General features: G+C 31.4%; 2 protein-coding genes across 3 annotated transcripts; both read left to right on the top strand.

Annotated features, from left to right (window-relative positions):
* The first annotated feature begins 3,790 nt into the window (after positions 1-3,790).
* Positions 3,791-11,816, top strand: Chpf (Chondroitin polymerizing factor). The gene is made up of 7 exons (XM_074185752.1): positions 3,791-4,567; positions 7,153-7,457; positions 7,506-7,712; positions 10,390-10,556; positions 10,623-11,085; positions 11,230-11,398; positions 11,488-11,816. Exons 1-7 carry the CDS (start codon positions 3,931-3,933, stop codon positions 11,760-11,762), a joined length of 2,223 nt encoding a protein of 740 aa, XP_074041853.1. The 5' UTR covers positions 3,791-3,930; the 3' UTR covers positions 11,763-11,816.
* A 3,945-nt stretch (positions 11,817-15,761) lies between these two features.
* LOC111507535 (uncharacterized) lies at positions 15,762-17,631 on the top strand. 2 transcript variants are annotated; one of them, XM_023162864.2, is made up of 3 exons: positions 15,762-15,904; positions 16,088-16,210; positions 16,268-17,631. In XM_023162864.2, exons 1-3 carry the CDS (start codon positions 15,857-15,859, stop codon positions 17,525-17,527), a joined length of 1,431 nt encoding a protein of 476 aa, XP_023018632.1. In that variant the 5' UTR covers positions 15,762-15,856; the 3' UTR covers positions 17,528-17,631. The 2 variants fall into 2 exon arrangements, with proteins under 2 accessions (XP_023018632.1, XP_023018639.1); XM_023162871.2 differs by having other exon boundaries at positions 15,801-15,914.
* Positions 17,632-18,259: the final 628 nt, after the last annotated feature.

Genomic DNA, 18,259 nt, shown 5'->3' with positions numbered 1-18,259 from the left:
GCTATATAACAAAATGGACATGATCAATAGTATTTTCTCGTCTTCATCTCTTCATATATACGATAGATGGCACAGTGGTCTCCTCAAAAGCGTTCTGGCACAGAACACCCTATCTATAGGGTGTTCTGTGGTTCTGGCTTAAACAAAAGTCCGAGACTAGTTCGGACTGTTTGAGATTTTTTGTTTGTACGCACCATGTCTTGCGCAGTTTCCAAACAGTTTCGGATGTTAGAACCAGAACAAACCTTATGAATGATTCGGGACGGTTCAAGACAGTTTAGGATTATTTCGCAGTCAAAACCAAAACAGAGAACAGAGGATTCATAAATCCGAACTTATCCTCAATAAACCAGTACGCTCTATATCAACTGCGCATGATCCTGACGTCCTAGAACCAGAACAAACCTGAAGTGAAAATTCAGAACAGGTATGACGCCAATTTTAGAGAATGTCTAAAGTTTTTTTCCAACTCAAGACTTAAAAAATCGACACACTGCTTTGTCATCTGCAATACATTCCATTCGTGTTTAGATAAATCTACCTCACAATCTGAAGACACATCAGCAAGCCACATTTATTGCAAATTTAATTAATTTGATGACACAAGTGAGAAGGAAAAGTACCTTATTCTTTCATCCTTGTTTTCAGAGAAACCAATTTGAAATTTTTACTTTTGTCTAAATCTCAAAAACCCCGTATAAATACCGAAATAGTTACTTTCAAATTGCGAAGAAATAAACAAAACCAAAGAGAAACGTTCTAAAAACGTGTTCCTTGATGAGCGTGATAGTGGACGGACGTGCCAATAACGTCGGTCCACAAAGAAGATACGAGGATGCCATGTACTACCGTGGGGCTTTTTTTGTATTGTAATTGTCCATTGTGTGAATTCATCAATGAGAAGCAACGGCCATGATCAATAGAGAAAGAAAAATACGTTTCAAATCTCAAAATAATCTGCAGTTGTCGGTTTCAAAGATTGGTCAAGCCACCAACGATTTCGAATCTTATAGTTGAATCCAATATGATTGCAATATACTTCTTTCTGTCTATTGCATATCCGTCATTCTTCATTTCGCGCATATGCTTTTCAGTTGCATAGAAAAGCCTGGGAATTAATCTACATCACCATTTTGATAAGAGAGTATCCGTTGATCAAGTTATCTCGTCTAATAAAAAAAATATTCGAAGAATAAGTTCGACAGAGCTGTACTCTTACCATCTGACCTGAAGGAACACTCACGATACAAACTAATCACAATAAACCCTTGCGAGTTGCGGTGAAGGGTCGAATAGACTCACTCACTTTGGACCTAATCTAACGACCACCATAGAAAATGAAAATGATACGGAAATATCTTGTGAAAATATGTTGAGTGAAAAGTGGATCGCGCTCCTAATGTTTTTTTATTGGCAATGACTAATTGTCTAATTGACATCATTAAGAGTATGAGGTTTAAGCTCCACTGTGGTATGAGGCGTTTTCTGGCGCTCATGTATTCAAAAAACGTATTCGTCTGTGATTCAAATACATTCATTCTGGCGTTGAAACGATGTCGTCACATCAACTATGATTTGAAACGTATTCATGAAACCGAATTTTACGTTATGTTACGTCAGTTGTCAGTTTCTGCTTTATTTTGATCGTTATATTTTATGAAGTGTTGAAATGTTTTATCAAATACTAGTACTATGTTGCTGTATCGCTGCTGTTCCAATGTTTTGACAGAATCAGAATCAACGACCTAAGGCGTGCGCAGCGTTATAGAACAGTGCTTTCAAAAAAATGTTCTACAGCGCCATCTAGTGGCGAGTTACAGAAAAATTGATAGCCTAAAAACCTTCTCTATGAAAAGTTACTTATACATATCAAGTTTTATCACGATCGGTTGAGCGATGTAGAAGTTTATCACTTACCATCCAACCAACCAACAAACATCCATTTTTTTATATTAGATGTTGTAAGGATGCACAAATCCGATTCTAATTGAGGTTAGAGAAAATTGAAAAGTTAGTTTTTATTATTGAATTTGACATTAGACACAAATTGAAACACTCCATTCTGGCGAATTTTATTATTAATGACGTCACTACGAATCGTTTGTGAATACACGGTCGAATGCGATTAAACGCCAGAGTACAGTAGAAAGCTAAAGCTTTATTTCAGAGTTATAATAAGACATAGAGCTGCCATGCCTATACCAATACAATACATGTATTTTGAAGCTGGTATCGTACTATCATTTTCTGTACAATTTTTGGTGAGGGCTTGGGTGGCGGGTAATGAAGGGTTACGGAGAGTTTGTTTACATTTGAAGTAAGTTGCACTATAAAACAGTGGCGGTTAGTTAAGTTGATAAACGGAGGGATATTATATATTTATAAAATAAATCATCTCAGGTGAAAATGTATTCTGTTTAAATAGTTCTACAGGAAATCTGATTTTTAATAATGATTATGGAAATGAGGCCAGTTTTTCTACCACCTACTAGATTTTTATTCATGTATGGCTTTATAATAAAGCGCCTGGTTTACTGACTAAAATTAAATTATTTCAAATGAACTAATTCATAACAATGGTAAATGTTAATTTTAAAAGTAATGAACTTTGCTTCATATAATCAGATGAAGAAATTTGTGATTTATTCTCAGATTTGATGAACAAGTGGTACGGTTTGTGAGGTCCGATATAAAGAATTTTCAATTAGAAATCATGAATATTTATAATTACGATTGAGATATGATATTATTATGTGATTTCTTTAAAAATTGGTATCTAGGGGTCTTTGTGGACCGACATTATGTTTTTTTTTTAATAATTCATGCTGACGAATTCTATAATTACGAAAAATTATTAATGTAAATGAAAAAAACTGTATTCAAAAATGAAAAATATGTTTTTCATATGTGTGCCATAAGTCATCATTCTGTGATCAACAGATTAAAAAGTTTCCTGCTCAATGTTCAGTTTGTATACTATTATTCTTGTGCAACCGGTGTTAAATCTGTTATTGCTCACTTAACAACTAACTTACGTCACACAAAGACTATGATTTCCGTTTTGGTTTCATTTTCTCTGCACGAGGCTCTCGCGTTGCATACAGACAATATTCAATACGAAATGACGGTTGTCATTTTTTTAACCTTTTTTTGGTTGGGATATGTCAAATAATGAAATAATATAAACCTAGTTTCAAAAACTTCATTTATAAGAATAAGATCAAAAAAATGATCATTAAAAACATTAAAAATATACCCTTTCATAATGTCGGTCCACAAAGACTCCTAGATACCAATTTTGAATGAAATCATGATTTCTAATCGAAAATTCTTCATATCGAACCTCTCAAACCGTACCGCTTGTTTATCAAATCTGAGAATAAATCACAAATTTCTTCATCTGATTTTATGAAGCAAAGTTCATTACTTTTGAAATTAACATTTATCATTGTTATGAATTAGTTCATTTGAAATAATTTAATTTTAACCCGCTTTATTATAAAGCCATACATAAATAAAAATCTAATAGGTGGTAGAAAAACTGACCCTATTTTCATAATCATTAAAAATTAATCAGATTTCCTGTAGGAACTATTTGAACAGAATACATTTTTATCTGAAATGATTTATTTCATAAATATATAATATCCCTTCGATTATCAACTAAACCAACCGCCACTGTTTTAGGGTCCAACTTACTTCCCGTAAACAAACAAAGTTATGCTGCCTTCAATGTAAGGATGGAAAAGGCCCCTCTATTGTCTTTTGTTACTCTGAGAGCTTTATTGTGGTATGAGACTTATGAGAGTGACAATTGAAGAAAGTTGAGGTTAAAATTAACTAAATTGAAATGAAGTTGTTTGTTATCATTTGATTTGTTCGAAAGATTTTGAATTTAATAGCCACAAATTTCATTTTTACATACTTAATATGATGTACAAAGGACTCCGAAAATTTATTTTTGATAATGCATACCTATTTTTGGGTATAATAATAGGGTTTTATTTCTCTTCAATGCTTTCCACACCTTTGGAAAATACATGTAATAATCTGGGAAAAATGAAAAATGATACTGTCCAAGAAATTATAAATTCTTCTGTAAATAAATTCGCAAGTAATATTACTAAGAAAACTAATAGTGATTCTAAGAAGTCCAAATTAGTAAGGCCAAGATATTATTCCACAGAATTGGAAATGAGAGAAAAGCTTTTAGTTGGAATATTCACCTCCGAGGAGAAAATCAATACTCAGGCTGTGCATATCAACAAAACTATTGGCCATTTAGTTGATAAAATAAAATTTTTCATTACTGCCCAATATAAACTGAAAACAAAGTTCAACTTGACTGGTGTAGTAGGTTTCACTGATGCGAGATATAAATACAGACCATTTCAAGTAATGAAATATATTGGCGATATGTTTGGCCAAGATTATGATTATTACTTTTTTGCCAATGATTACACATTTATTAATGGGTATAAGCTGAAAGACGTAATAAGAAAAATAAGTGTAAGCATGGATGTTTATTTGGGTGTTAGAGTGAAGGAAAGCAGCTTCTGCAGTTTAGGTATAGTTATATTATTCAAATCATTGGAAGGTGTTCAAAATGTGTACTTGATTGTTACCATATTAAAATGCTTGTGTAGTGTTATTATTCAAAAAATCATTCACTACAAATACTTCATAGACAGTAGGTTATATGCAATATGGTTAAATGATAGCAAATAGAAATTTCATTAACATCAAAAAAAGTAAATCACATTCGATTATTTTCTATTTTTTTGTATTGTAGTGTAACCATAGTACTTTGAAAAAGAACAAGCATTTGAAAAACAGACTAACATATATTTTTGTCAAATTATTTGCTCTTTAAGTGTTACCCTGTCCAATTCCATGCAATGATTTAGCTTATTTTTAAATCACTCTAGCTTTCTACAGTTGAAATGCAATAGCACAAAGGGAGCAGTTGATAAGCTGTTGAAACTATTTTTAGAGAATAAAATGATAGCTTAGTTATTCCATTTCTCTCCACAAATACCGCTGGTAATGTATTTTTTTATATTTTAAATGATTCTGTAGAAAAAAACATGGGATAAGACCAGAAAGTAAGCTATACATTCTGGACACACTCTGTTGCATGTATTTACAAGGTTATTTTGGGTTATAGTTGAACAATAATTTTATATCACTCTTTATATAAAGTTGACAATCTTAGCAACTGGAGAAATGTACAGTAAAATGGAATAACAGGGCCTCTCAGTCAAAAAATAAAAAATCAAAACTCTGCTTTACTTTGCCAAGCTTTCGCTTCTAGTGGAAAGCTTCTTCAGGGCCTATAATTTATTGAGTTGTGGTTTTTTTTGCCAATGAAGAAAATTACAAATCATACTTACAGTAAAAATGAGTAAAAAACAATTAATTGAACATATAAATCGACGAAAAAAGTTGAACATTAATGGAGTATTTTGGTTTGACAAATGTCATACCTTCACATTAATGTCATTTTTCAATGGGCATGATTTATTAGTCTTTCACTCTAAAGGGAAAGTTGATTGATACAATTTTCATTATTATCAATATGATTTTTGGTGTAGTTCCAGTAAGTTACAGTATATACTGCTGAGATTATCAATGTCAGTTCTCTTATTCATACAATTAGAAGACTTATTAATTTCAACCATTTAAAAAAAGGCGTTTGGAAATATTTTTTTCTGTATGTAAAACTTTGATATTAGAGTAATTTGGTTTATGTCCTGTTTCTATAGAATGTTATGCTAATGCACATGATTTCTAATTAAGCTTTATATCACTTTTACGTGAAATTATTCTATTGACAACATCAAGAATTTTATGAGATTTGTCATAAGGTATTGCACAAATGATATCATCAACGTATTTCTTTAAAAAAGGAATTTCAAAACTCGGTTTAGGAAGTATGTTTTCGAAAAGATCGTCCATTACGTAATGAGCTATAATAGGAGAAATCAGTTAAAATCAATTTAATACTCTGTTTGAAAAAGAGAATAGAAAAATTAGTACACCCTTTCTTCAAGCAAAAAAATCTCAAACTTCTTAGAGACATATTGATCGAAAATTCCTATCCCAGAAAACTTCTCAATAAAATAATTTTCAATACTGGCAGTAATACAAATTCTGATGTAATCAACAGAAATGTATGTAATAATAATAGTTCACCTATCAATTTTTCTTATAAATCTATACCTAATCTTGGAAATTTATCTTCAAATATCATAAAACTTTTTCATAATGAACAAAATATCAAAATATGCCAAAAAAATATTAAAACTATAAAGAATTTGAATACCAAATTGAAAGATAAAACGGATGCTACCAGAAAGTCAAATGTGATTTATAACATTCCTTGTAACAATTGTAATTTGGATTATGTTGGAACAACATCTAGAATTCTTAAAGATAAAATAACTTCACATAAAAGTGATATAAAGCTTAATAAGAAATCATGTGCATTAGCGCAACATTCTATAGAAACAGGACATAAACCAAATTACTCTAATATCAAAGTTTTACTTACAGAAAAAAATATTTCCAAACGCCTTTTTCTTGAAATGGTTGAAATTAATAAGTCTTCTAATTGTATGAATAAGAGAACTGACATTGAAAATCTCATCAGTATATACAGTAACTTACTGGAACTACACCAAAAATCATATTGATAATAATGAAAATTGTATCAATCAACTTTCCCTTTAGAGTCAAAGATTATCAAATCATTATGCCCATTGAAAAATAACATTTATGTGAAGGTATGATATTTGTTAAACCAAAATACTCCATTAATGTTTAACTTTCTTCGTCGATTTATATGTTCAATTAATTGTTTTTTACTCATTTTTACTGTAAATATGATTTATAATTTTATTCATTGGCAAAAAAAACCCACAACTCAATAAATTATAGGCCCTGAAGAAGTTTCCCACTAGAAGCGAAAGCGTGGCAAAGTAACGCAGAGTTTTGATTTTTGATTAAAAATTTTGTTGATATATATATATATATATATATATATATATATATATATATATATATATATATATATATATATATATATATATATATATATATATCAACAAAATTATTGATATGCTTCTTGATAATTTTACATGTTTATTTCAGATTCAGGTATAATCTTGAGCAACTCTGTGTTGAAGGCAATGAGAAATCACTTGGATTGGTGTATCATGAATGCAGTCTCTGAAGATCATAGTGAAAACATTGGTAGATGTGTTTACCATAGTATCGGTCTTTCATGTCAGGAAGCTGTCCAGTTAGAAATTTTACCTTCTTTCAAACTCAAACATTTTGAACTTAGTTCACATCTTTTGGAACTCACACATAGAGATGACTTCAACAAAGCTGTAACAATCTATCCTGTTTTACAAAAGGATGATTATTTCATGTTGAATGCTTATTTTCTAAAGGTATTTTTTCTGAATATAGGAAGATATGAAAGTAATGTTTTATTTTAGCAACGATTAGCAGCATTAAATGAAGATATTTCTGAAAATTCCAAAACACTTGATGATTCGTGGCCTCCAGGACAAAGAGGAGGTTCAAAACCAGCCACTCGTTTTGATTTACCGAAGCAGTATTATTTCAATATTTCACACATATTATTTCCAGAAGATTTCACGAATACCAGAGAGCATACAGAAGTTGAATTGATTGATATAAAGGTGACAGATATGACTATATGTATATATATATATATATATATATACACATATATATATATGTGTGTGTATATATATATATATATATTATATTATATTATATTCGGATAGGTTTCTGCGATCAGTGGTATGCTGTCGTTGAGTTCGGGTTTAACCGCGTCTTTGGGGGAAATTGTCAATAATTCCCAGAGTATATATGAAATTCCATGCTCTGATTGTGATAGAACATATGTAGGCCAGATCAACAGATGTGTGATAAGTAGAGTATACGAACATCAACTTGCTGTCCGCAAGTCAGACTAATTCTCAGCCCTGTCCAAACATCATCAAGAGACAGGACACAGCATAAACTTTGCGGACACTAAGGCGATCGCCACAGAAAAATAGCGTAAGAGCACTTTTTGCTCTTGCGTTTTTTTGCTGTGCTCCATTGTTGATTCAGGAACAATGAAAAAGTTTTTGAGAAGAGGAGAACTAAAAAACGTTTCATAATATCTGAAGATACAGAAATTGGCGTTTTAGCCTACTTTGAGGTAAATCCCAATAATTTCATCAGAGATTTATATATAAGTTAAGACCAGTGCAAACATTGGAACCTGGTGACCCTGAAAGATGATTGGGATTTTGTCCAAACTTCCATAGAAATATTATATGAAGCGATGAGGTTAATTTTTCAAATTGTGAGATGTATAATAGAAATAATTTTCATTATTGGGGTATATCCATTTCTAATTCATCCTCAAAATCTGCAAAGACGATTTAGTAATAATATTTGGTGTGGTCTATTTAGAGGCAATCCATCTTTCTACCATGGTTCTTTGAATGGACCCCGTTACATTAATTTAATAACAAGAGTTTTGGAAGAGTTTTTCGTTAATCTGGATCTGGAGGCTCGTCAGATGATCTATTTTCAGTAGGATGGAGCATCACCACATAATTTCAGTGTGCGAGACTGTTTTGAAAACAGATATATTGCTACAAATGTTCCTGTTAAGTGGCCCCCTCGTTCACCAGTCATGATACCTCTAGATTTTCATTTCTGGGGATTTCTGAAAAGTGAGGTGTACAAAATAAAACGTAATAATGTAGATGAACTGAAAAATGATATTGAAACTATAATTATTAGAATTGATGGTCGAATTGTGTTAAAAGCAACACATAGTGTCAAGAGAAGGTCCCAAATATGTGTTCAACAAGAAGGTGGTGTTTTTTAATATTTACTTGATACTTTATAGCCCTTTATTCGCCAAAACAAAAAAATTTTTGTACCAGTGGAAGAAAGAAATATTTCCACATAAATCACTTGTTTTCAACTTTAAGAAGGCATGTGATACAAGCTTTGTTGTTGAGAATGTTATTATGAATCGAAATGCATGATAAAGAAAACGCGACTTTTAATTTTCTATATGCTATGCTTTTTTTTTTTGTACCTTGGGAGCTGTCTGACTTGTCCAAGTCCCAAGTCTCCAGAGAACACTGCAGCCTCTTGGGCTTATTGCGTTTATTCTCCCATCTTCTCATGACACCCATTCCATCAGTCTCGTTCCCTGTACTAGTTTGTACAGGTTCCGTGTTGGATGTTTGTAATATTCTTCTGGGCGTAATTTTGTACGTCCATATATTGCCTGCCTCCTGTGATTCCGTGCCTCACATTCGCATAAGATGTGTAGAGCTGTTTCTATCCCTTCGTTGCATAATCTGCAGCTGAGGTCTCCGTTGTACAGCCCCAATATGCTATGCTTATTATTGGTTGTTTGAAAAGATTCGACGGTTTTAGTGTCATGTGCTTTTGTGGGTCCATATCTAAATAAATATTCATTCTACTGTGTCATGGTATATACTTATCAATAGAGAATTTTGTTCATTACTATATGAGAATTTTGTACTGCATACATTGATGAAGTATATTTTTTTCCAAATTTTTATTTTTCCCCTCTTTTCAGCTTATTAGTATATGATGTCGTTAAGCTATATTCAGCCAATTTTTCTTTACAAATTTAGATTGAACCAAAGCGCTGTCAAAACAGCCCGAAAAATCAACTAGACATTTGGCAATGATAGTGTTAATGTACGCACTGGACGAGGATTTAAGGACCCTGGTGGAGACTGACCCGTCATAAATGGTGCGTTGGATAGCGGAAAAACTGGGCGTCAGCTGCCGTTTTTGATGGTTTGAAACGTATTGGAAAGGTCAATAAGGATTTGAATGATTGACATAAATTGTCACGTTTCATTTTTGTGATGAAAAGTGGATTACTGTATAGTGGTCAGCAGATGGTGTGAATCACTATATCTTTCTGCAACCAGGCCAAACTTTGAGAAAAGTATTGTCATAATTCTAGTGTATGGAAATACTATTTTCATTAGATTAATTATGTGTGATAAGGCTCCAATTTTATATAATAATAAATTCAACATTAAAATCATAATTTCTCCATCATAACTAGAGAACAATACAGTAACAAGGGAAATTCGTTTAACCCATAGAATATAACTCAAAGTTTCCATTGATCCATAACATTTTATATTATTGAATAACCAAATCGGAGAGCAAACAGTGGATCTCTGCAGAAAACTTGAGGTGTGATTTGTAAATTCACTCTGAAAATGATTGATAAAACAATGTATTTATTAGTACTTGTGAATCACCTAGAATATTTAGTGGTTACTGTTTTTATAGAATATTATTGAAGAAGTGAAATCAAAAGTAACCAATACATACCCTAAAGATCTGCAGTACAAGAAGCTTGTAAATGGCTACAAAACTTTCGACTTGAGCAGAGGTATGGATTATACATTAGATTTGGCCTTCAGAGATCTGAATAATGGAAAGGAAGTAATAAAAAGGTGAGAGTTGTGAGATTATTTTCATGGCTGAATCTGTGGTTATTAATTATTTTCATTGTTTATTAGATTCGAAATATGTAAACCTCTGGGAAACACAGAATTCATTCCAGTACCATATGTAACAGAAGGCACCAGAGTGAATATTGTACTCTCTATTCAAGAATCAGAATTGTTACTAGCAATGGAGTTCTTGGCAAGTTACACCCGACTTGTAATGGAATCAAAGGAAAAAACATTTCTCATGCTCGTCCTGCTATACCAATACAATAGTGCTAGTCGAGGATCTGCCGATGTTTTTGCAGATATAAAGAATTTTGCCACAAAGGCTACAAGTAAATATAAAAACGATGATACAAAAATTGCCTGGTTATCGATACGGCTTCCGGAAGTTTCAAATCCTTTATTCATTGAAGAAAATCGGGCACTGAATTTTGCAGTTGTTGATTTAGCCCTAAAAAAAATTGGCCTTGATAGTTTGACACTGATTTTGGATGTTTATTGCAATATTACAATTGATTTTCTGAATAGGGTAGGTTTTCAGAAAATTTGCTTGTTTTCATTAAGATTGTTTTTGGTTTCACTCAAGGAATAACAATTTGTGTAATATCTCCTTATATGATAAACATTTATTTATTGCGAAAAGTATATTAAAAATGTTAATGTATTGTTTTAGGTGCGAATGAATACTATACCAAATTTCCAAATATTTAGTCCTATACCATTTCGTCAGTATAATCCAAAGATTTCACAAAATGCAAATCTTGAGGTCAATAAAAACAATGGACACTTTGATAGAGAGGAATATAAATATATTTCTTTTTATGGAAGAGATTATGTTTTTGGTAAGTTGAAAAATGAAACGCCACTTTTTTCAATATTACAGTATTATCATGTAGTTCTTAGTTATAATTTAAATCAAAATATTTTTCAGCCAGAAAAAAGTATCAACATTTTATGCCTCTAGTGAGAATTGACAATGACATTGGTAATATTATAGATGAAGATCACAAAAATGTCGGTAACATTTTCAACATGTTCATAAAATTTAATGACAAACTCCACTGTTTGAGGGCACCAGAAATGAATTTGAAGATCAAATATCACGAAGAAATGGACCTCGAAAAACATAATTATTTCTTGGGCAATGAAGCCCAACTAGCTAAAATTATTCTTACGAAACAAAATCAAATTTCTGAAATATATTGAGTTTTAAATTCATTATATTCAAAGATTCATTCATTAAATGTTTATTTTACCAAATCGTAGAATTCATTTTAAAGTTATTTTTCCTCAACTGGAATGGTCCAAATTGCTGCTGAAGCCCCTAATAAAAACATCGCATTCAGTATTAGTTATTTGACCAAAATGTATGTTATGACTAGAACTCCTATATATTTCTTGTATTGTAGTTATTTTACAAAATGCATACTATTATAAAGTAGAATAATAAAAATAAAAACTCCATCGAATGGCAAGCAGGGCAAATATTCAGTTCCTTTAACAGTAACACTACTAAAAAGAGGTGGCAGTTGAATTTTATATTCTGAGCTATAAATAAAACAATGAAAACACTTTGCTTGAAAAGTAATAGAATTCATATCCAAATTCTTAAATGTAATTCTCAGAACCAAAAATTCAATAGATTTGAATTTCGTTCACTATTTTTGATATTGAAATCGACAAGAGTGGACAACTTCAAGTTCAAATATGTATTTAGGTATAGAATTAAATGAAATCCTTAGGAGTCAAGTAAAATTTTTATACAAATATATTTTTTATAGAAAAAGTTCATACCATTTACATTTAAAGATTTGATTTTCTTTTTCCTTTTTTGAAAGTTTTCGTCACCAAAAAAAATCTCTTTTCATTTACTTGCAACTGAAATCTTTTCACTAATACATTTTTAATAGACATCTCCTTAAGACGTCAACTTCGTTGAAGAAACGCAACGAAAAAAGTCGTAGAAAAAAATCTTTGAAAATATGAAAGTAATTATGTAGCTATTCCAGCAAAATTCGTACCACCTTAGAATTATTAAGTGTCTTATTTTATCAGTTAAGTTATATTGTGTATTATTTGCTAAGCACGAAGAAATGAAATTTTACTAAGAGAGCGTGTCTAGGTCTACTGTGCATCCAAATAGTGTTGGGTGAGGAGATTTTTTAAGTTGCGGAAAATTTAGACGAAAGGTGCTCCCGAGCAAAAACAGATACCGTAAGCAGATATGACTCAGTAGCATTCGCAAAATGGAAAAAGGTGATCCATTTTAGGTTACACAATGTCTTTTGATCAACTTCTGAAAAAATACTTACTTCTTTGAAAGTTTTATTAATAAGGACGATAATTATTCAGTGGGGGCGCTAAAATTTGTCATGAATTCTCGGCTGTTCAGATTGAAAGTAAGTAATTTCTTTGTTGAATTGTTCGAATTACGAGTATTCTTATCATTATATTATTATGATTTTACAGCGTTGAATGAATGAAATGGCTAAAATGGTGGCAGCCTTTCATTTGGGAGAATAAAGTATCACATATCTTCTGTTATGTATGCGATCGATGCTCAAAACTGATAGTGTAACCAGAGGAAGCGTAAGGCGTGGACGGTGTAGGCAACTGCCAACGGCCTCAAAGCCGAAAATAAGTTTTAAGAAATCCAAAAGTACATGCCATGATTTTTTTTATAATTAATACATTAGAAAATTCTCAACCTAAAGATAAGAGTATTGCACTGTTCGGCGTACAAAAGCATATGAATGAAAAAATCGTGAATATATTTGTTTTTCTGATAAACTATATTACATTATCAAATTAATGAATAAAAAATTTCTCATCTTTATTAACGCGTGTCAATACCATCAGAAAATTATAGCAATCTGTCCATTTAAGCATTACTCTTGAACATTTGGCGTACATTTTGTGACTAGATCAAAGAATATCGACAAACTGGATTCCAAAAGTGCTTGTCTGACACTTGTCAGTTTATTGAAAAAAGCAGTTATGATTTGGCAAAATATTTCAATAATAAATGGATGTTTGAAGGCAGCGATCAACCTATATACAGTCTGCCAAAAACCGGTATGAAACAAAATTTTTTAATACCATGATTGATTCTGTGATAAGCAATATGCATTCGAGATTTATATCAACACTTTAAAAATTTTGGTTTTCTCTAAGACTCAAAAAAGTTGAAAAAACACCCAAATGAGTAAATACTGAAAAACTCTCAAGATCTACAAACTGTCCTGCAAGTAGGTGAGAGCAGTGACTTCCACCCTTACGAGTTATATGAAGAATTACAAAATAATATTCCAAATTCACCAAACTCCATTGAAGACAGGAAATATCTGCTCCAATATATTATAAAGAATGATTTGAAAGAAATTTACCCAATTTACCTGTAAGTATACTGCCTCCGCTGAAAAGAGCTTTTCAAAATTAAAAACAAAAAATTATTTAAGAAATACAATGGGTCAAGAAAGACTTTCAGCTTTGGTAATTTTATCCATTGAAGCAGATTATAGCATCAAAGATAAAATACGAACCAATAATTAGGAAGTTAAGTAAAACCAAAAGTAGACAATTTTTGTTTCTTTAATTCTTTTTTTTTCCATTTCGAACCTCCAACTCGAAAAAAGGTATGTTATAAGTTTGACTTGTGCATCATTATGTCTGTTTGTCTGTCTGTGGCACTGTAGCTCCTATACTTGTAGATCGATTTTGTTGCGGTTTTTTTTATTAGACAGCTAGTTTTTTCGTTTTGGTTCTCAGATATGTTTCATGAAGATCGCTCCAGTTGTTTAAATGTTATCAGCTCATTTCCAAGATTATAAAGAGGAATTATGCATTCAATAATGGTTATTTGATTAACACAACATCCACTTGATTGATCGAAATATAAATTCGACATTTTTAAGAATATGTGCAATAACATCAACTTTGACTCATTTTAAAGGTCTCAATGAGTAAATATCGGCAGTGTTAGTGACTTTGATACGGCGACCAAGACATGATGTTTTTTATTACTTTCGAGTCGTTTTTTTATTTTGTTGTTTAATGTTCCAAAATAGAACATTAGTAAATTTTGGAAAGTGTTTGTCAATAAATGAACAATTTCAAGTGTTTTTTTACTTTATAAACCCTTTTTCTTGCACCTTCAGACGGGCTTGAGAAATGTACCTTACCCACATTAAATTTAGGTCTTGCGCTGCTACTAAGTGCAACTATATAATAGTATCATTTGAGCTGCAGGTATTTTACATTATTTGAAGATATGTCGTTTTGTAAATAAAAAAATTAACAAATGATGATTATGATGACAATTACAAAAACACTGACCAACAGGTTTGACCAACATATCATTTGTGACAGCTTCCACAGTTCAATTTCAATACTATATTGGACTGTATGTCTTGAGATACTTTTTGTTTTGAGAAAATATGCTTTCCAACTGTATTTGCATTTCAAAAGATAACTTTACTTTGTTCGTTACTAAGTAGCATTCCAAGTTTATCAGATGAATGGAATGTTGTGATATTTTGGTTTCACTCCTATATTTTGAGAAAAGGAACTTCTTTCTTTAATTATTTTTCTAATAAGGGCTTTATATAGGAAAATTATTTTTTACTAGGTAATTCTTAAATAATTGGAGTTATCTGTTACGGAATCCAGGATTAAAAATGGCAATTGCTCTTGATTTTAAATTTCTTATAATGTTGATTTTTACTGTTAATTTAAAAATCTCTCAGAAAAAGTTAGTTTATGATACCAGTCTACCTTAAAAATTCGGTTAGCATTTTTAATTACTTTAGTATCTAGAGATGCTAATGGATTGTTTTCTTCTATTTCGAGAGTAAATTTCAGTTTTGGATTAAGTAAAACTATAAAAAGTATTTAATATTTGAGTTTATGGAAGTAATATCAACATATCTGTTTCGAATCGTCCAAAATCAGTGAGTCAGTTGTGGACTGAAAAGGTTAACGCGACAAAATGTGCAGTATTCAGTTGGGTGACTGTTTTCTGACTGTTAGGAACAGTCCGGGCAGAGAACCAAAACAAGCCTAATATATCTATCTTCTCGTACCTGGCCCGCACAATATCATGAACTTCACAGAATCCACAAAATATCAGAAATGAAACATTATCGGAAAAAAACCTACTTGTTCGATTATGCATTCATATTATGCGCCAGAACTCAGAAAATAAACGTTACTTCAGCCATATTTTCCAGTCCACCGCATCTATCCCTTTTTAGTCTGTGGTGTCGATGTCGATCAACGCTTGAAGGTCAGTCGAACTTGTCATGACAGTTTTACTTTTATGCCGGAGAAAACCATTTTCACGATTTAAGGTTAGGAACGGTATGATTAATATTTTTTGTTATTGTTATGAAATTATATTAGCACAGTAAAATGCTAAATAGCTATACTGTGACATTAGTTCATATTGTCGACTCCAAAGCCTGTGTATGAATTAAATATTTGAAAAGTGGAGTGTTGACTGAAACTATTCTATTTTTTGTTTATGGTACAAGATGGGCCTCGAAGAATATTGTTGTGTATGTGTGAAAAAAAATTCACACTTGAAAAACATCAAGGAAACAAATGGAAATGATTTAAGTTATCAACATAAACTATCAGTATGTGCTCCTGATCAGGTAAATCATTTATTTATTTATTTTTTGCATTAACTATATTACATTAATATTTTTAAGAAATGGGATGAAGACTATAATATCTGCAAAAATTGCATTGAAAAATTGGCGTTTTCTTACGAATTTATACAGATTTGCATACTTAGTGAAGAACTTCGAAAAGGACAGTTATTGATGTTAATTGAGGAAGGTGATTGTAAAAAAGAAATAGAGGACATGAAGTCCTTTTATGAATGTGATATATGTAAAAAACAATTCAAGTTGAAGCGGTCTCTCAAATCTCATATTACAAGAATACATAAAAAGCAAAGTGATGATGAAAGTAATGAAGATTCAAAAATAGATAAAATGCTACTGTATGTACAAGATCTTAAATCTGAGAAGATGGACACGAAAGAAGATTCTACAGAGGATTTTATCGATCGGGATGAAAATTATTCCTCTGAAGATGAAGTGAAACCGATGTTAGAAACAAAGAAAAAAGTAAATAAGAGAAAAAATCCTCTTACTTGTGAGTATTGTGGTAAAGTGTTTCATCGGAGACAACATTATTCTGCACACATTCGTGCCAAACATACTTTTGAAAAGCCATACCAGTGTGATATGTGTGATGCAAAATACACTAATTCTCATGGTTTGTTGGTTCATAAAAGAAACCATAACAATGAAAAACCATTTATATGTTCATACTGTGGCAAATCCTTTGTTTGCTCAGGTGACCTGTATCATCACAGTAAAATACATTTAAATAAAAGGGAATATAAGTGTAACATGTGTGAGAAAAGTTTTAATACTGCAAGTATTTTACGAACACACAAGATATGTATGCATACAGAGCCTAATGAATGGAAATATGTATGTAGTTACTGCTCCAAAAGGTTTCCTATAAATTCCAGTTTAGCAACTCATCGAAAGAGACATATTGGCATCAAAGATTGTAGTTGTCATATATGTGAGAAAAAATTCTTTGACAAATCAGACTTAATGAAGCACTTAAGAAGTCATTCCAGTGAACGATTGTTCAAATGCAATATTTGCCATGATAAAGAGTATAAAAACCATCATGGCTTAAGGAAACATATGAAGATTATACACGACATTGGAACAATGAAAATTATAAAACCAGAAAAGAGATTTTTGTGTCCCATGTGTCCTAAAATATTTGCTTTCAATAACAAACTACAAAAACATTTGTGCACTCATACAGGTGAGAAACCTTTCAAATGTCCCTGTTGTGACAAAAAATTTATAGATAACTATTATAGAAAAATTCATTTGAAGAAAAAACATAATATTGAGTCACCTAGTGAACATATCTGATAAATATTCAATGAAAGTGTTTGTTTGTGTAAGTTATTGTTACAAAGGCTTCACGTGTTGTTATAGATTCATATGTTTGTAAAATTACATATATTTGGTACTGCTTTGAGGTTTTTATTTTTTCACCAAACATCATTCCTTGGAGACAGTCTGTTTTTTTGGTCACTTTGATTCATAATGTTCCAAGTAAAATTAATTATGTGAAATTTGTATCTATATATACACTCGATACATTAAACTTTACACCTGCTGTGAAAAGCCGTTCAATTGAAATATAAACCAACATCAGTTGAAATAACAATTGGAAATCTAATATCCACTTTCCAGAAAGTAACCATTGCCGGTTGGGTTGACGTGGGAGGTTTGCTCAACTCACTCAATCAACCGCTGTGTGAACTGGTGGTTCATGCCACGAGAAAGAACGATTTATTTTTACTTCCTACTGTCCAATCCGTGCTAGGAATATCACGTTGAAAGGTAAGACCTCGTCAGTCCTTAGCTCTCACAAGTTTTGACTTTTGAGAGTTGTCGTTCGTAGGGGGACGACAGCTGGTAAACGGAAAGACAGATTTTTTTCAACAGATTTACATGAATTAACTACAACTACAAATCTACCTTCATAAAACCTGTCCTGACTCATTTTTGCCAATATAACATTATAATATTATGAAAAACTTACAAAGTACTTTTTAGGTATTTTCTGTAGACATATCATTTTGTAGCTTACAATTA

Source organism: Leptinotarsa decemlineata, unplaced genomic scaffold (assembly GCF_025532065.1).
Source record: "Leptinotarsa decemlineata unplaced genomic scaffold, Ldec_3_MD MMD2_tig00078346_RagTag_RagTag, whole genome shotgun sequence".
Classification (NCBI taxonomy): domain Eukaryota; kingdom Metazoa; phylum Arthropoda; class Insecta; order Coleoptera; family Chrysomelidae; genus Leptinotarsa; species Leptinotarsa decemlineata.
Note: the sequence above shows the minus strand (reverse complement) of the source record. Positions and strands in the feature narration are given on the sequence as shown.